The sequence below is a fragment of the Loxodonta africana genome, chromosome 11 (assembly GCF_030014295.1).
Source record: "Loxodonta africana isolate mLoxAfr1 chromosome 11, mLoxAfr1.hap2, whole genome shotgun sequence".
NCBI lineage: Eukaryota > Metazoa > Chordata > Mammalia > Proboscidea > Elephantidae > Loxodonta > Loxodonta africana.
In genome coordinates, this window is record NC_087352.1 from 8,373,684 (window position 1) to 8,393,563 (window position 19,880).

Genomic DNA, 19,880 nt, shown 5'->3' on the forward strand with positions numbered 1-19,880 from the left:
TCCCATTGATAAACCAAGAATACTGCACGAGCAGGTTAGAGGCTGCTTGGCATGAGAGGTTGAGGGTTGCCTGTGGAGAGTAATACCAGTCTGAGGGGGAAATGGTGGGCGTGTCTGGGCCATCTGGAGCAAACAGAATACAGCTACATTGTGAAGTAACCAGAGAGAAGAGGAAGCTCCTTGTCTGATAATCCCCTGGAGGGTAATGGTAGGGGGAAATGGTGGAGGAGACCAGCCATCTGGAGTAATCAGAATAAAGCCACGTTGTGATGTAACCAGAGGGAAGGGGAAGTTCATGTCTGATAAGGGCCACGGCATCCCTCTGAGTCTTGTTTTAAAAAGTTTCAACAATAAATTCCCTGACTTCTCTGAGCCTGATTCTGAGACCATCAAGTGGTTTCTCCCATCCCAGGTCTTGACCCCGAGCATCTCAACACAGGAGCAACCCCTCCCCTCCTCATCTGGCAGCATGGCTGGGCCTGCCTGGAATTTCCTGGGAAAGGACGTCATGGCCAGCCTGGGTGTCCAGGAGCTGAGGGTCCATGTGCTTGGACCTGAGAGGACGGATGTGGCCAGGCTCTGACAGTGTGGATTTGACTAACAGCCTGTGCCATGTGGGAACAGAAGTTACTCACAGAGAACATTCAGGATGAATGGGTCACTATGGCGGGAATTCACTTGGTTCCAGGTTCTACACTCATAGGTCCTGTGTCGTTCCTTGTGACATTGCATATAGTGAGAACTCTGCAGTCTGACGACAGCGCCAGCCTGGCACTGTCTGGGAGGCTCCGATTGTTTATCAACTACAGGTAGGTTGTGTTCTGAGTGTCAGGGTAACACGTTAACATTATAGAGCCCTGGTCTTCCATGCTGTTGGGGCTGTTGCTGGTGATGAAGGGTGTGGGTAACTCTGCTGTCAGATAACAGATATAAGATGACCCCATTTGGTACCTTTGATTCCTGCAAAGGCATCTTTCAATCAGAGCTGGCATTGCATACCTCTCAGCCAATCTGGAGTCTTTAAAATATAAAGCGGTTCTTTGTAGAACAAGATAAATGCCTGACAGTTGGAGTGCTCAGGGGATGTAAGGCCCACCTGCCTTATTCTATCACTGGGAAAAAGCACAAACTTTCTCAAATGTTAATTAAGTAGCAGCGTTTGGTCACAGAAAGTCATAGGACTGGGGATTGGAGATCACCCGGGGCCTCTCCTGGGCTCTTCTCTGACCAGCTGACTGCCTGACCGACCTCAGTTTCCTCACCTGGAACTTGTGCTTGCTGAGGTCCCTCCAGCTGCACAATTCTACATTGCCCACATCAGGTATGTTTTCTCTGAAACACAGTTTTTTGTTCAAAGATATCCTAGATATGGGTAATGATGGGACTTCTAATTGTCCTTAAACCTTAGGAGATGGGGCAACCTGGCCTTGGGACAGGGTGTCATGGGCAGAATAATACTCGAGGAGACCAGGAGCAAGGCTGGTTGTCAGCCACAGTGATAGAACTGAATGGACAATGGCTCATCCATCTCCCATCTGGAGGACCCCACCTCATGACCATGGTGTTGTGATGAGGATTACACGTACCTGTGGAATAGAGAGTAAACCTAGTCAATAGCACATGGTCTGGAAGCTCCTCTATGGAAAAAAGTCTCAGGGAACTGTGAGCTAACACCAAGGACAAGGATGTGAGTAAAGGTTAAAATGGGTAAAATGTGCCTCTATGCTCTGGGGACTGCAGACCTGTTCCCTCTGCCTTTCACTCCCGGTTGGATCAGTGTAGACAGTGAATCAAGGATGTGCATGTCCATCCTCCATGGCCTGTCCCATGTGTTGGCATCACTAAGGAGAAGAGCCTTGGACAGGGACACAGTTGAAGCTAGTTCCCCTGGGGCTTGGGCTCATTGGTGGTGGTGGAGTCCTCCCAGGGGCTGCTGCTTAGACTGATTTCTTTGTCCTTTACTGTTTCCCGGGAAGAGTGAGCCTGGTCACAGTATTAGTGGAAGAGAATAGGATGGTCAGTATCTGGGGGAGGGTCAAGTGGTGGAGGAAGCTGTGTAGACCAGGGCTGTTGAAGCTGGAATATAGGGGAAGGAAGATGAGGGACATGGAAGGAACAGACAGAGCCAGAAATGCTCTTGGCAGTGAGCAGTGCGGGTTCATGAGTTCACAGACTCAAAGATCCAAGAGCTCCCATGTGACCCAGAAGCAGGACCAGTACAATCAGAGGCCCTCACTTGGCTGAGCATAAATGATTTCACTCCAGTGCAGGTAGTGTGTGGATGGGTTGTTCGGGGATGAAAGCCTAGACATGCCTGGCCCTGAATGATTGTTGATGTAAGTAATTTAGTTCTAGAGTGAAACCGATTAATTATTCATTTGCTCTGACACTCCCCACCCCTGATCAAAATCTTTCCCTTTGAACTTGGGATGTCTAAGAAGGAAGAATCTTAACCAGTTGCTGCACTACGGGTCCACACTCCTAATAAGGCTACCCAGGATGGAGGAAAGGTCAGGGCTGTGGCTGTGGATAGACCTTGGTGTGACTCTGATCTGCCAGTCATGATCTGTGTGACCCTGATTCAGTGACTTTTTTTCTCCATGCCTCAGTTTTCCTTCAATAAAATCAGAGAAAAGATAAGGGGTATCTGGCTTGCAAGGTTGTCTGTGAATTAACCTTAAAATACTCACAGTTATCTGACATAAAGCGTGGTACAGAGGAGGGGTTCTTTATTACAGTTTGCCTCAATGAGACGGCTCCCTCAGACGGCTGCCTGTAGCATCTTCTTTATTTTTTTCTTCCTCGTTGGGGTTGCTGACCTTCTTATGGGGTCTTCTAAATTCTCCAGGGCAGTCAATTAATGGCCTGGGACCCATAGACATCTGTGGTCTCCAAATTGAGTCTCAGGAGAAGGACTCAGCTTGGCCTCTCCTGGAATAGTCATTGGGGCTGAGCTCTGGCTCGTGAACAGCTCCAAGTGCTCTGAGAATCAGGCAGTCAGTAAAATGTTCCTCCCTGTCAGACCTGTCCTGGAGGCCAAGTTACAACCTTGGCTACAGGCTCTCCAGGGCCACCTGGAGTCTGGAGGCCTAGGACAGGGCCTGAGGAAGGGACTTCCTGGTGCTGATCTGCTCTGTGAGGATGCCAGGGCCCCTCAGTCCAGGACCTAACCTCTAGGCTGTTTTTCAGAACCATGTTCACAGGAAGGAGCCCAGGGGGATGGACTGAGTGATCTCCCCCTGCTGAGTTACTCCCCACCTGAGTCTCCTTCACTCTGCTGTGAATGTCTGCAGGGTCTGGATTCGGGAAGGGAATTCTGATCTAAATGCTCAAAACCTAAGTATGGAAGGCAGAGGCAGGTAAAGGGTCCAGATCTGTCAATCCTTAACTTCAAGTAGAATTAACACCACCCCACGCCCAGATGGGAAACCCTGGTGGCATGGTGGTTAAGTGCTACGGCTGCTAACCAAAGGGTCAGCAGTTCAAATCTGCCAGGCACTCCTTGGAAAGTCTATGGGGCAATTCTACTCTGTTATATGGGGTTGCTACGAGTCGGTATCGACTCGATGGCACTGGGTTTGGTTTTTGGTTTGACACCCAGGTGTCAGAAAGGAATTACTTATAGTATACGAGGATCTGTCCAGGTAATAGCTAATATAATCCATCTGTCTTTATTATCTGTAGTGTAGAGATTCCTATGTCCTTCAGGGTGACGTTCTGGAACAGCAGGGACCCATGGGAGTGTATTATCTATCAACTGCTGTGGGCAGGTCCTGGAGTTTTGATTGACTTGGTGGTAGATATGATATAATTTTATTGTTTTTTTTTTGTATACTTTCCACTTCGTACCAGATGTAGATTAAAGGATCTGCTGGCAGATTGTGGAGAAGTAGAAGGACATCATGACCATGGTGTTTGTTGTAATGAGGAAGACATGTGGCTATGGAATAGAGAATAAACTTAGTCAACAGCACATGGTCTGGAAGCTCCACCCTGAAGAAAGTTCTCAGAACCACTGTGGGACTGTGACCATCACACCAAAGACAAGGACATGAGCCATGAGTAAAACGTCCCTCTATGCTTTGGGGACTGCAGACCTATTCCCTCTGCCTTTCACTCCTGGTTGGATCAGTGCAGAGAGTGAATCAAGGAGGTGTACATCCATCCTGCATGACCTGTCCCACATGTTGGCATCACTAAGGGGAAGAACCCTGGACAGGGACACAATGGAAGCTTGTTCTCCTGGGGACTTGGGTACATTGGCTGGTGGTGGAGTCCTCCCAGTGGCTGGTGCTTAGACTGATTTCTTTGTCCTTTACTGTTTCCTAGGAAGGGGAGCCTGGCCATAGCATCGGTAGAAGAGAACATGTCTGTCAGTATCTGGGGAAAGGTTAAGTGGTGGAGGAAGCTGTGTAGAGCAGGGTAGTCCCAGCTGAATTGAAGGAGGAGGAAGATGAGGGACATGGAAGGAGCAGACAGAGCCAGAAATGCCTTGGCAGTGAGCAGTGGGGATTCATGAGTTCACAGACCTGAAGACCCAAGGGCTCCTGTGTGACCCAGAAGCAAGACCAGCACACCTGAAACCCTCTCTGCTGAGCAGCACCAGAGTCAACATGAGACCTGACCCCCTGAGGCAGCTTTAGGAGCAGGGAGCCAGAGGGAGGGACCATGGGTCGCAGCCACCTGGAGGGCCTGGGGGCCCAGGGTAGTGGAAAATCCTGGGAACCTGGAAGGTGGAGGCCTGGACATACCTGGCACTGACTGATTGTTGGTGTAGGTAATTTAGTTGTAGGGTAAAACCAGATTAATTATTCTTTTGCCCTGACACCCCCTCCCCCCAACAAAATCTCTCCCTTAGAACTGGGGAGTCTACGAAGAAAGGATCTAAACGAGTGGTTGCTCTTAGTGTCTGCACCCCTAATAAGGCCACCCGGGCTGGAGGAAAGGTCAGGGCTGTCACTGCAGACAGGCCTTGATGTGATTCTGATCTGCTAGCCATGGTCTGTGTGACCCTGATTCAGTGACTATTTTCCTCCATGCCTCAGTTTCTCCTCAGTAAAATCAGAGACAGGATAAGGGGTATCTGGCTTGCAACGTTGTCTGTGAATTAACCTTAAAATATTCACAATTAGCTGACCTAAAGCTGGGTACAGAGGAGCTGCCCAAATAACCAGATAAACAGCGTCTATAATTGTTTGTCTCAAGGAGACGGCACTCTTAGGTCAAAAAGGAGCTGCCTGTAGCATCTTCTTCCCTTTTCCTTCCTCCCGGAGATGCTGACCTCCTATGGGGTCTTCAAAGCTCCCCGGGGCAGTCAGCTAATGGCCTGGGGCCCATGGCCATCTGTGGTCTCGAAATTGAGTCTCAAGGGAGGGACTCAGCTGTCCAGGATAGCTCTTGGTGATGAGCCCTGGCTTGTCACCAGCTCCAAGTGCTCTGGGACTCTGACAATCAGTACATTGTTCCTCTCTATCAGACCTGTCGTGGAGGCCAAGATGCAACCCTGGCTGCAGGCTCCTCAGGGTCACCTGGAGTCTGGAGGCCTGGGACAGGGCCTGGGGAAGGGACTTCCTGGTGCTGATCTGCTCTGTGAGGATGCCAGGGTCCCCTCAGGCCAAGACCTGACCTCTAGGCTGTTTTTCAGAACCATGTTCACAGGAAGGAGCCCAGGAGGATGGACTGAGTGATCTCCCCCTGCTGAGTTACTCCCCACCTGAGTCTCCTTCACTCTGCTGTGAATGTCTGCAGGGTCTGGATTCGGGAAGGGAATTCTGATCTAAATGCTCAAAACCAAGTATGGAACGCAGAGGGCGGGTATGGGCACTGCAAAGGGTCCAGGCCTGTCAATCTTGATCTTTAAAGTAGAATTAACCGCACCCCATGCCCAGATGTCAGAGAGGAGTTACTTACGGTGCATGCGGATCTGTCCACGTGCCTCAACGAGACCGGATATGGTTGACATTTGCAGTGTGTAGGCTCCTGCGTTGCTCCTGGTGATGTTCTGGATCAGCAGGGACCCGTTGTGGTATATTGTCTCTCGACCAGTGTAGGCAGGCCCTGAATCATTTACTTGAGCTTGTGGTGTATATGATACAATTCTATTGTTGCTGTCTCTTGGAGTTTCCGCTTTGTACCAGATGTAGACGAAAATGTTTTCTGGTGGATTACGGAGAGCTAGAAGAACATCAAATCCTTCAGCAGCATGGGGTGGCACTGATTCAATTTTGGGTTGTGCTGTGATAGATGGGCTCCAGAAGATTAAAAGTGAGACTAGGAGGGAAGAGAGAGAAATCAATCAGCGTTTGGACAATTGTATTGGGATGGAAAATTGGAGCCCTTGAGTCTGAGCAGGTCTTTTAGCCCTTGGACATGGGGTGTGTATGCTTCCCAAGTCAGCATTGCTTCAGCGCCTTGGGACCTGTTATTTCCCCTTTTTCTAATAATCTCCCCCAGGTGTCTGCATGGCTCACTTGCTCACTCATTCCTCAGGCTCTGTGGTGTCTTTGGAAGCTGCCTTCCTGACATCTCATTTACAGTCCCTCTATCTTCACTTTCTCACCTTTCCCTCTTCTGTGTCCTCCATGGTGCTTAACAATGCCTGACATCCCATGCAAGTCTATTTGCTTGTCTTTCTTTCTCTCCCCTAGACTTGAGCTCCATGGGGTAGGGACTTGCCTTGTTCTGTGTTGTACCCCTAGTGCCTAGAGAGGCCTACAAATACTTGGGGAATGAATTAATGAAGATTCCTAGGGCCCCTCCAAGTCCTGGTGTTTACTTGCCCATTTCTGAGATTGGTAGGTAAGGTAAGACTTTTTCTAGATGTCATGTTAACATAAATTTCTTGTTACTGTCATTAGTTTTCAAAATTCATTGTTGCCCCAACCCTTTGAGACCATACTGACTCGTAGCAACCCTGCAGGACAGAGTAGAACTTCCCCATAGGATTTCCAAGGAATGACTGGTGGATTTGAACTGTTGACCTTTTGTTAGCAGTCGAGCTCTTAATCAGTGTGCTGAGATAATTAATTTGGAAGATATGCAGCAATTGAGGTTTTACTCCCCCTTACCAATTCAAGTTTAGTGACACTTCTGGTGCTAGGTCCTCCTCCCCCTTCTGTGTTCTTTTCACTGGAGGTCCACAGGGAGCTATCTGTCACCTCTCAGATCCTTGTTCTCCCAGGAGACCCCAGCCAGTCTCTGCCCTCCCCACCCTCCCAGGGAATCTTCGCCTCTCACCTGTGAGCAGGGACCTGTGCCAGTGGACACGCCATCTGTGGGGAGAGGCTGAGGGAGGCTCCATGGGTCTCTGCTGCCTGCTCTGTGCTCCCTCTGTGGGGAAGAACTTTGGCTCCAGCAATGCAAACACTGCTGCCCGAGATGTGTCTGCTCTGCTGCCCTTCCTCCTGCTGCACTGAGCCTCCTCCTGGGGCAGAACTTTCCAGGTCACATGGGTTGAGGGTGAGTTCTCCCCTAGGTAGCCTCTCTCCTGCCCTCCACTTTCATTCCTGACTTCTAAGCTCCCTTCTTACCTCTTACTTTCTGTCTACATTTAGGTTCCCTGGGAACCACTGCTGCCTCTGCCTTCTCAGCCTTGATCCTCCCCCCACGTCACCCTGATTGTTGGAGTGGGCACAGCACTAGGACATAGCCTTCTGGGCTGGATCTTTCCCAGTGTTCTGGGTAGGGGTGCATAGTCAGCTCTCCCCTGCAGTTCTCTTTAACTCCATTTGGCTTTTCCCTTCTGAGCAGGAGCCTGGGGGCAGTATCAGGGACTCCTGTCACTGGAGATTTCACCTGGTTGTGCATCAGAATCACCTGTTGGACTTTATAAAGTAGCCAGGTGTCCGAGTGATGCCTTAGAAATGCTGCTTCAGCAGCTGCACAGGTAACGCTGATGCCCAGAAAGGCTGAGAAACAGTGATCTGTGGGGTAGGGTGGACTTCTCACCCTCTCCTGTGCACAGGGATACTGTGAAGATCCTGTTAAATGCAGATTCTGAATCCATGGGTGTGAGGTAGACCTGAGAGTGCATCTTACAGGTTCTTAGGTAATGCTGATGATACTGGCCTGTGGACCACACTTTGAATAGCCAGTCTGCTGGGGAGTTCTGTTCCCTGGAAGGACAACTTGCCCACTTCAGTGTTGGCCTCTGTTGTTTCTTGGTCTTGGGTCTGTGAACACCAGACAGGGATCTCCTGGAGTCCCTTAACCCAGGGATGATTTCCCATGTGACACAGAATCCAAGGGGCACCCAGCTCTCTCCAGTGTTCTCAACTGCACTAGGAAGATTGGATTTACTTCCTGTCAGAAGGTCAGAAATGGCTGAAGGGGTAAAGCTGAGTGATGATGGGTGAGGGACCAACCTTCTGTCTCTGGTGTGACCAGCCTGGCCCCTGCTTCTGGGGACAGAGACTTAGGATCTGGGTTTCCAGGAGGGAGTTACAGTTCCTGGGGGGTAAAGGGGGAGCTTTCCTGCGTGTCCTGAGGTGGTGGGAGGTCAGGGGGCCATGGGGTCCATGTCCTTAGGTGAATGTTTCAGAGAGACCCTCTTTCTCTGGGGTCCATATGGCTGAGTGGTGGCTCAAAGCCTGTCCATGTTCTCCCTGATCATCCTGGGCAGCCTCTGTCCTCTGTCCAGCTGACTTTCCTGTGGCCACCCTGCCTTCCATGGGTGAGCCCAAGCCAGGTGTGGGTTACTACAAAGGAAGCCCTACATCACAGGGCTCCAGAGCTCCAGGATGAGGACTAGAACAGAGCTGACACATAAGAGGGACCCAGAGAGGTCTATTGGAGCCAAGGACAGAAATCAGGCTTCGTCTCCACTTCCATAACCAAAAGCCAGGTTAATGTTTCAGGGGAAATAATTTCTGTTTCCTGTGTTATTTCGCCCCCTGTAGGGTTTGAGATGACCTGTATCCAATGTCAGGTGCTGTACCAGGGAATCTGCTCAGGTTCCAAAGGGTGTAACCTGGTCCTGACCTGGCACAGAGATGGGCTCTGACCTCCTGGCTGAGAGTCAGCCCCGGGTCCTGTTCACTGTGGGTCCCCAGGCTGCTGCAACTCCACCCAACTGCAGGTGAGCCTAGGGAGAGGATGTGAGTTGTCCAGAGGACCCCTGGTTCCAGTATCAGGAGAACTATCCTCCCAGGCAGACGTGCTGCCCAGGAGGACCTCTCTGTCCCCGAGGTCTGAAAGAAAGGGCCGGTGAGGTGTCTTGTGTGGCTGCAGAAACAGGTACTGGCGTGGGAGGCTGGTCCCCCAATGCCCCATGTTTCCCTTTCTCACAGCGTAGGGGCATTGCATCAAGGTCACCTGTGTCCCTGTCTGTCATAAACTTGAGTCCGCTCCACATGGCCCAGGTACTGCAATAGGTCCCACCTGGACTCAGGGATCCCGTGAGGTTTCTGTTAGGAATGGGAGGCACATGTGGACCCTTAGCCTGAGACGGAAGCAAAGGCAGATCCTGTGCGATCTCTCCCTATCCTGCATAGCGAGTCACCCAAGCCCACAGGACTCCATGGGACTGGTAAGATGGTTCAGGGGCCCATGGCCAGGTGTTTCCCCAGACCAAGGACCCACGGTGCTGGGGAGCCGCGCCCTTACTTATTGTGGTCTGGTTGAGGCTCAGTCCTCCCTGGTGGTAACTCTGGAATCTGAGGTCTAGAGTTTTGTTCCAGGACAGGTCTCTCTGCGAGAAGAGAAAGAACAGAGCATCCCATCCCAGGTCCTCCTGGAGACTTGAGGTCCTTTAGAAGTTAGAGATTGGGGTGGGTGGGTCTATTTTCTGCAATCTAATTGGGTTCTGTCTTCTCAGTGTTAGCAGACCCCTGTCCTCCCTCCTGACACCATGAGAACAAAGGCCTCAGGTTCCTGGCACAGCAGTGGGCCCTGCTTGTGTCCCCCCAGGTGGATGCCAGTGCTTCTGTGTCTACACAGACTGTGCTCTGAGCACCAGAAGTCAGCATGTGAGGTCATATGTTGTGTCGTGTGGTTTCTCCTGCATTTTATGAGTATTTATTGGGCATCTGTTATGTGTCAGGAACTGGACTAGACCCTGGGATTCCACAGACAACAGGACAGATGTAGTCTCTGTGTTAATGGTGTTTACAGTGTAACAAGACAGATTTTGGGTGAAAATTAGGGAAATAATGAGGCAATTATAATCAAGAGACTGGTGAATGGGTCCAGAGCTGGTCTGGGGATCAGAGAAAGATCCCCTGAGTAGAGATAGGTTGGCTGAGACTTGAGCATGAGTGGACCGTTATCAAGTGAAGGGTGAAGGGTGTGGAGGGGAGGAGCCTGGTGCAGAGGCAATGGCCATCAGGTGGGCAGAACCTGGTTGGATGGGGTTGCTGACAGAGTCCAGTGTGGGGGTAGTTTGAGAGTGAGGAGGACTATGGACTGAGGTGATGTTGGTGAAGCTCAGGCCCTGCTGGGCTATGCGTGGTGCTGAGGGGGGTCAGCAGTCCTCTTGGGGGGCTCCAGGCTGTGGAGTAACTTTGCCGCCCTCTGGTGGACATTCAGGAAAGTGTAGGAGGAAAAGTTACTGTGCAGAGCAGTTTTTAATATCATCCTTCAAGCATTTTTCCATGTATGTATAATTTTAATGCAGTGGCATGGTCCTCCTCTTTGAAATCCCAGTCTATCTCATTTCAAGCTCCTCTCTCATCTACCCAAGAAGATCTCATCAGGCTAACCTTTCCATGGTCTGATGTAAGGTCACTTTCTTTCTATAGTAATTGGGTTCCAGTTACAATATGTCCTGCTTGAATGCTGAGATGGTGGGTCTTTTGGTAGAAAAGTGAGTAGCAGCATATCGGAACACAAAGTCTATGTGTCCTCAAGAGGGCCAGGGTGCTAAGGGGACAAAGCTTTACTCCCTTCCCTCTCCTTCCCTGACCCCACACATGAGATCAGAACAATGGGGCAGATTAGAGGGATTCAGAGCTTCAGGGGGTGGTGCTGGGCTCTGAAGCTCCTCTTCCCTCCCTCTGTGAGAATTTGTCACCCTCTGCTCTCTTTAGGGGATCTGGGCCTCATCTATGTTAACAATGGGGTTATATTCTGATAAATCCCCCCTTCCAGAGATATGTTAGCAGAGGAACATCATGGTGCCAATGTCAGAAGGACCAAGGCCAATGTCCCTGTCAACACTGTCACACTAACTGCAGAGACTAGAACAGGTGCCTACCTGCCTTCAAAGAGCTCGCAGGGCACAGGCATCGTTAGAAATGGGATTCTGGACAGAGTGTGCGTGCATTAAATATTATAAGATAAAAGATGTAATTTTTTTTTTGCATAAAGGATATATGTAGTAATTAGAATGTCCATTTCCTCAGCTTTCTCAAATCATGGGTAAATCTGATGCAAAAGACCTCTTTAAAGTGTTAAAAAGTAAACATGTCACTTTGAGAACTAAGGTGCGCCTGACCCAAGCCATGGTATTTTCAGTCACCTCATATGCGTGGGAAAGGTGGACAATGAATAAGGAAAACCATAGACAAATTGATGCCTTTGAATTATGATGTTTGTGAGGAATCTTAAATATACCATGGACTGCCAGAAGAACAAACAAATCTGTCTTGGAAGAAGCACAGCCAGAATGCTCCATAAAAGCAAGGTTGGCAAGACTCTGTCTCATGTATTTTGGACCGGTTATCAGGAGGGATCAGTTCCTGGAGAAGAATATCATCCTTGGTAAAGGAGAGGGTCAGCAAAAAAGAGGAAGACCCTCAATGAGATGGATTGGGACAGTGGCTAGAACAATGGGCTCAAACACAACAACGATTGTAAAGATGGCAGAGGACGGGCAGTGTTTCATTCTGTTGTACGTAGGGTTACTGTGAGTCAGAACTGACTCAATGGCAGCTAACAACAGTAATTAGAATGTTCATTTCCTCACCTTTCTCAGATTAATTCTATGAGTAGAATGCACACGTATTTATATGTCCATCACTCTGCGCACACATTCATCTATCCACTTATCCTTGTACCTGTCCTTTCATTCATATATTCACTTACGGCCACATCCACTGTGGTACCTCCACCCTGGAGGCAGAGGGCCTTGAGATATATAATGGGATTCTTGTGCTGGTCTCTTCAAGAGTTGCAGGTTCCCCAGTTGATGTGACCTGAGCACAAGTTAATCCCACAGAACCTATTGTTACCACCCAAGAAACAATAGTTGGCAATGGGTGTTTTAAGGAGAGGCTATCATGTCCACATGCAGGGCCAGGGAAGACTTAGGCCAGCAAGTGGCTGGTGAGTTTGATCACTAAGGAAGGGAGATTGGTAAGTGTGGGGTCCTAGGAATCAGAAGAGAGGGCATCCCAGGAAAAAAACATACGAGATGGAACCTGGCTTAATGGACCAAGAACAGAAAGGTCTTCCTCCTGAAGTATGGGTAAAAAGAAGTGGAAGTGGAAGTTTTTGTGAGGTGCCATCGAGTCAGTTCCAACTCAGAGCGACCGTATGTCCAACAGAATGAAACACTGCCTGGTCCTATGCCATCCTCACAATCGTTGTTATGCTTTAGCCCATTGTTGTAGCCACTGTGTCAATCCATCTCACTGAGGATCTTCCTTTTTTTGCTGACCCTCTACTTTACCAAACATGATGGCATTCTCCAGGGAATGATCCCTCCTGAAAACATGTCCAAACTCTGGGAGACACAGCCTCACCATCCTTGCTTTTAAGGAGCATTCCGATTGTACTTCTTCCAAGACAAATTTGTACATTCTTTTGGCAGTCCATGGTGTATTCAATATTCTTCCCAACACCACAATTCAAAGGCATTCTTCTTTGGTCTTCTTTATTCATCATCCAGCTTTCCCATGCAGAGGAAGCGATTGAAAACACCATGGCTTGGGTCAAGTGTACTTTAGTCTTCAAGCATCTTTGCTTTTCAACACTTTAAAGAGGTCTTTCGCAGCTGATTTACCCAATGCAATGCATCTTTTGATTTCTTGACTGCTGCTTCCATGGGTGTTGATTGTAGATCCAAGTAAAATGAAATCCTTGACAGCTTCAATCTTTTCCCCATTCATGATGTTGCTGATTGGTTCAGTTTTGAGGATTTTTGTTTTCTTTGTGTTGAGGGGTAATCCATACTGAAGGCTGTGGTCTTTGATCTTCATCAGTAAGTGCTTCAAGTCCTCTTCACTTTCAGCAAGCATGTGTCGTTTACATAACACAGGTTGTTAATGAATCTTCCTCCAATCCTGATGCCCTGTTCTTCTTCATATAGTCCAGCTTCTTGGATTATTTTCTCAACATACAGATTGAATAGGTGTGGTGAAAGTATACAACCCTGATGCACATCTTTCCTAACTTAAAGCATGCAGTATCCCCTTGTTCTGCCGAACAACTGCCTCTTGATCTATGTACAGGTTCCTCATGAGCACAATTAAGTGTTCTGGAATTCCCATTCTTCCCAACATTATCTATAGTTTCTTACAATCCACACAGTCGAATGCCTTTTGCATAGTCAGTAAAACATAGGTAAACATCTTTCTGGTATTCTCTGCTTTTAGCCACGATCCAATGGACATCAGCAAAGATATCCCTGGTTCCACATCCTCTTGAATCTGAATTGAATTTCTGGCAGTTCCCTGTCAATGTACTGCTGCAGCTGCTTTTGAATGATCTTCAGCAAATTTTACTTGCATGGGATATTAATGATGTGGTTCGATAATTTCCGCATTCGGTGGGATCACGTTTCTTGGGAATAGGCATAAATATGGACCTCTTCCAGTCAGTTGGCTGTCTCACCAGGTCCTTGTCTGGTGAGGTAGCTGTCTTCCAAATTTCTTGGCATAGATGAGTGAGTACTTCCAGTGCTGCATCCCTTTGTCGAGATATCTCAATTGGTATTCCCTCAATTCCAGAAGCCTCATTTTTTCCAATGCTTTCAGTGCAGCTTGGACTTCTTCCTTGAGTACCATTGGTTCCTGCTCATATGGTACCTCCTGAAAGGGCTGAATGTCCACCAGTTGTTTTTGGTATAGCGACTCTGTTTATTCCTTCCATCTTCTTTTGATGCTTCCTGAGTTGTTTAGTATTTTCACCATAGACTCCTTCAATATTGCAACTCGAGTCTTGGATTTTTTCTTCAGCTCTTTCAGCTTGAGAACTGCAGAGCTTGTTCTTCCTTTTTGGTTTTCCATCTTCAGCTCTTTGCACATGTCATTATAATACTTTACTTTATCTTCTTGAGCTGCCCTTTGAAATCTTCTTTTCAGCTCTTTTACTTCTTCAGTTCTTTCTTTCGCTTTAGCTACTCGATGTTCAAGAGCAAGTTTCAGAGCCTCTTCTGACATCTATTTTGGTCTTTTCTTTCTTTCTTGTCTTTTTAAGGGCCTCTTGCTTTCTTCGTGTATGATGTCCTTTGATGTCTTTCCACAACTCATCTGGTCTTCGGTCATTAGTGTTCAGTGTGTCAAATCTATTCTTGAGATGGTCTCTAAATTCAAGTGGGATATACTCAAGGTCATACTTTGGCTCTCATGGACTTCTTCTTATTTTCTTCAGTTTCAACTTGAACTTGCATATGAGCAATTGATGGTCTGTTCCACAGTCAGCCCCTGGCCTTGTTCTGACTGATGATATTGAGCTTTTCCATCATCTTTTCCCACAGATGTAGTCGGTTTCATTCCTGTGTATTCCATCTGGTGAGGTCCTTGTGTATAGTCACTGTTTATGTTGGTGAAAAAAGGTATTTGCAATAAAGAAGTTGTTGGTCTTGCAAAATTCAATCATGTAATCTCTGGCATCATTTATTTCTATCACCAAGGCCATATTTTCCAACTACCAATCCTTCTTTGTTTCCAACTTTGGCATTACAATCTCCAGTAATTATCAAGGCATCCTGATTGCATGTTCGATCAATTTCAGACTGCAGAAGCTGGCAATAATCTTCAATTTCGTCACCTTTGGCCTTAGTGGTTGGTGAATAAATTTGAATAATAGTCGTATTAACTGGTCTCCCTTGTAGGCGTATGGATATTATCCTGTCACAGGGTTGTACTTCAGGATAGACCTTGAAATGTTCTTTTGATGATGAATGCAACGCCATTCCTCTTCGAGTTGTCATTCCCAGCATAGTAGGCCATATGATTGTTGATTCAAAATGGCCAATACCAATCCATTTCAGCTCACTAATGCTTAGGATATCAGTGTTTACATGTTCCATTTCATTTTTGATGACTTCCAATTTTCCTAGATTCATACTTTGTACATTCCAAGTTCTGATTATTGATGGATGTTTGCAGCTGTTCTCATTTTGGGTTGTGCCACATCAGCAAAAGAAGGTCCGAAAAGCTTGACTCTATCCAAGTCATTAAGGTCGACCCTACTTTGAGGAGTCAGCTCTTCCTTAGTTGTCTTTTGAGTGCCTTCCAACCTGAGAGTAACTACTTCCAACTACTTCTGTAAATGGAAGTAGTAAGGAAAAAGTCAGCTGGGATTCACCTTGGGGACTGCCTCATGAGTTGAGGTTGTTAATGTGTGTCTTTCTTCAATTTAGATATGAGGAGGGTGTGGGGTCTGGGATAGTACCTGGGTAGGGTGAAGCTCCAAGCACCTACCATTCCCACATTATGTCTTCTTGTAGAAGCTAGTGTACACCTGAGGACTGTGATCTGAGGGGAAGCAGCTGATGTTCTGAAGCGACCTGTCATGCTCATTGGCTCCAGAGACGGAGGACAGAGATGAAGTTGCCCCTGCCACTGAAGCCTTAGTTCTGTGGAATCAGCAGGTGTCACATCTGTGACTCTTGTCAGACACATGCGTTGGATGAGGATATCAGGGCTGGAGTGTTTGTCATTGTCGTGAGTTTAAATGAAGTGGACCCAGGTGTGCAGGGACTCAGACTGCAAGCTTCTGGTGTGGGGTATTCTGGAGATGTGGGAGAGCAGGTTCATGTGTTGAGAGTGAAAAGGACCGTAGATGTTTGACTTTAGTCCATTTCCCACAGGAGCCATGGAGTGTTTTAGCAGAGAATGTTCATACATGGGTTATAGAAGAATCCTGCTGAAGAGTGGAGTGGAGTGTGAGTCAGGGAGGACATGGCTGGTCCAAGAATCTGTAAGGAAGCTCCTTCCATAAACGGGACCAGAGCTAATGAATCTTATAACTGCAGAGTGTCCACAGGAGGGAGGATGTGAGGTCAAGAAGGCTTAGAAGAGAAGGGCTGGGGTTGGGGGCAGGATACACATGGGGTAAAGGCCAGGAGGATTTAGAGGTACCCCAGGGTTCTGTCTCAGGGCAGGCTGTGTGGCGACACCATGAGCAGACATACCTGGGTCAGGAGCAGGGGTAGCAGATTCACAAGGTCAGAGCAGAAAGAAATTAGGATGGGGTCTCAGGAAAGACTGAGACTGATTTGAAAACCACTGACTTATGGATGACAGGAGAATATGTAAACTTGGGGAATGCTGAGATTTTGAAGCCTCAGAAGAAGTTTTTTGGGGGGAGGGGCATGATTAGGGGGTTGTTCTTCCTCCCTGTGCATTGAGCTGACTGGACATTTCATGCTTATCAGTGAGACCTACTTCTGGCATGACAGTGTGAGGAATTTTGCTGACTTGCTTCCCAGAGAAACTGGTGAAACTTAAAAGAAAACAACAATTAAGAACACTAGCTGAACATAAGCTAAAGGACCAGAGACTTCAGTCAACACAAATGAAGGAATTCAGTCTTCATAAAAATAGTTTTGTAAAGGACTACTACAGCCTTCTACAATAAAAGGGAAGGTGGAAGAAAGGAGGAAGTCCTCCAGCAAACCCTGGGGAAGGAGGAGAATGTGAAGTCCAGCGTTACTGCACTATACTATTTAAATGTCTCATTTTCAGTGAAATAATCACAAGGCATACAGAGAAACAAGGAGATGACCCATTCAAAAGAAGAAAATAATGTAACGGAAGGCAACCCTGAGGAAGCCAAACCACTGGATTTACTAAATAAATTCTTTAAAATAACTGTCTTCAACACAATCAACAGCTAAAGGAATATAGGGACAGAGAACTAAAGGAAATCAAGTTAAGACATACAAGGTAAACTCTAGCGCTGCCACTAAAAATAAAATGCAAAAGATTTAGTGAAAATTTCATCAATGAAATTAAAGAGGTATTATATAAAATATTCACTTAATTGGAAAGAAAAAGTAAAAGAAATAGAGGACGAAAATACATGAGACATACAGAAAACGAAAAGTAAAATAGTAGCTGTGAATCCAACTACGTCAATAATTACACGAGAACAGATTAAACAATCCAACCAAAAGACGGAGGTTGTCAGACTGAAATAAAAAGATGATACAACTATTTAGTGTGTATAGAACACAAATTCAAAGACAAAAATAGATTGAAAGTAAAAGGATGGGAAAAGATATGTCATGCAAACAGCACTCACAAGAAAGCTGGAGTGGCTCTACTCATATAAGATGAAATAGACTTTGAAAACAATACAAGAGATACAGAGGGACATTTATGATGATCAAATCTATCGGGAATATATAACAAGTATAAAAATATAAGTGCCAAATAGCAGAGCATCAACATATCAACATACATGAAGCAAAAACTGACAAAATTAAAAGGAGAAAAGACAAATCAGCAACACACCACTTCAATATGGATAAAGACTGCAGGTCAATGAGGAAATGTTATAGTTGAACAACACTATAAACAGTAAGAGTTTCTGGATGTAGCTAAGGAACCACTTGTGCTTTTGGGTTGATCCGATATAGTAAACATTTACATCAGGATTTAGTAATTCCTGTAAAAAAAAAAAAAAAAGGAGGAGAAGAAGAAATGGTCTCTGAAACCCTTGTAACTTTCTCAGAATGTCATAGCTTCTCCCAGGCTCTGGTCTCACCCAGGGCAGCTCTGAGCTGGGCCTGATTGTATTCAGGGAGGTCCCTGCTTCTCAGCCTAGCTCCCTGCTGTTCACCGCACCTGTTCCCTTCTTCACTGCTGTTCCCTGAATCTCAACACACAGCCAGGTGTGAGATAGGGTACGTCTTGGGTGTATCCCTTGGGCATGTGGGCCGGAACATTCACGGCTCAAACTCACCTCATAGATGGGAACAGCTGCCTGGTTGACACATTGTGCGGGGCCTGGGCAAGAGAGAGAGAGAGGATGTCAGGGGACAGGCAAGGAAGGGGGCATTATAGTAGAGGCCAAGTGAACAGGTGCCAGGGCCCCAGCTTAGAAGGTTCTTATCCTTACAGCCTAGAGTTCATCCTCTTGGGTCTGCCTTTGCTCATTTCTTAACAGAAGTGGCCAGCTCTGCCTCCCTAGCATCAGTCCCCCACTCTGCCCATAACAGAGCACTACACCCGTTCTTGCTGAGTCCCCACACCTCACCCTTGTTAACGTGGAACCCCTGACTGCTGCTTCCAGGGGCCCTTCTGTGTTCCTCGCTGAACTCCTGGTCCTCTCTCAAGAAACTGAGTAGACACTGGGTGGGCTCAGGGCAGGGTATGGGGTAGTTTCTATCCCTGAAGGGAGGCCCAGCTCCTGGCCAGGGTGGGGCTAACTCTGTCCTGGCTTTCCTGGAAGAAGGGATGTGTCTGTGCTGTGTGAGGGGTCGCCCAGTCCCCCTGCTCAGAGCCTGCACATCTGAGACCGCCTGGAGAAGGGTTGGGGAGGGGATGGGCTTACTGGGGAGGCAGAACTTTCAGACTGACCATGACCTTGGGAGCAGAGACAGGGGTTAACACTCAAGGGTGTAAAGGAGCTTGGGATCCCTCAGAGGAGGAGGCGCTTGTGGCCCCTCAGTCTCCAGAGACTCAGAGAAGAGGGAGCATCTCCTGGAGAGAGAGGCTTTTGGGACATTTTAGGGTCCAAAAGGAAGCAAGGAAGCTGAGGAGTGGCCCTGGCCCCAGAGAGTTCAGGGCTGACATGGCCACTCTGAAGCCTTCTGTCCTGAAGGTTCTATGCCTCTTTCCATGAAGGCACAGAGTACCTAGCTCTCCAGGTTGAATGTGCACTCACTGGGGGTAGATGCTAGGTGTTGCTGATGTCCAAGGTCACTCTGGCCGCTGGACCTAAGAAAGGTCAGATTATTGGTGAGGGTGCAGGGAGAGGTCACAATGTTTGGGTCAGAAGAGATGATAAATAAGGGACTCCATTTGCAGCAGGGGATGGAGACCTTCTCTGTCTATCACTGTGGGGGTGAGAGGGGAGCCCTGGAAGGGGGTGCTGAGGAGAAGCCTTAAGAAGCCACATCTGCCCTTGGCCCAGAGAGAAAGGATCCTCAGAGAGATGCTGGCCCAGGAGAAAGCTGATCAGAAGGGACCCAGAACACAAGAAAGGAATTTCCACTGACTTGGTTAGGTGGATTTGAATAAACAATAGGGGGTGCTGTTTGCTGAGCACTAACTACCTCCCAGACACCACTGTGAGTTTGCTGTGTGAATGAACTAGGACCACACTGAGGGGTGGGGTCATATTTGTCCCTAATTTATAGATGAAGAGACTGTGAAGACAGACTGAGGTCAGCACACAGTGAGGGAGGAGCCCAGATAGAACTAGAAAGCAGGGTTCATGGAGAGGTTGAGGAGGTGTGGGGAGCCAGGCCCACATTCTCAGGATGGGGCTTCCTTCATCCTGGCCTGGGGTCAGCCTGGGGGCAGGAGATGAGGTGGAGATATGCCATCTTACCCTTCAGTCCTGATGAGGAGGAAATGCCCCAGAGCAGTCACCACAGCCACCCCAACCAGTCAGAATGCCAGGGATAGCCCCAGCAGAGAGGCCCCAGCCTCCTTCAGACCCATTATCTGCAGTGGACAGAGGTGGACACTAGCCTGATATTCATCCTCTGTTGCTTTGGGATGTGCCCCATTGTGACTCAGTATTGGCTGTGTCATCACGAGCAG

General features: G+C 47.8%; 1 protein-coding gene across 5 annotated transcripts in view; it reads right to left on the minus strand.

Annotated features, from left to right (window-relative positions):
• Positions 1–19,880, minus strand: part of LOC100672304 (carcinoembryonic antigen-related cell adhesion molecule 21-like) — a 63,202-nt gene that overhangs the window by 40,997 nt on the left and 2,325 nt on the right. For 4 of the 5 annotated variants that reach the window (XM_023543099.2, XM_023543095.2, XM_023543097.2 and 1 more), the window contains exons 4-7: positions 18,073–18,116; positions 9,604–9,688; positions 7,237–7,329; positions 5,911–6,270 (exon numbers count right to left, since the gene is read on the minus strand). In XM_023543099.2, the coding sequence (XP_023398867.1) occupies positions 5,911–6,270; positions 7,237–7,329; positions 9,604–9,688; positions 18,073–18,116 (582 nt within the window). The remainder of the gene's footprint in view (positions 1–5,910; positions 6,271–7,236; positions 7,330–9,603; positions 9,689–18,072; positions 18,117–19,880) is intronic. The other variant, XM_023543098.2, reaches the window with a different exon arrangement.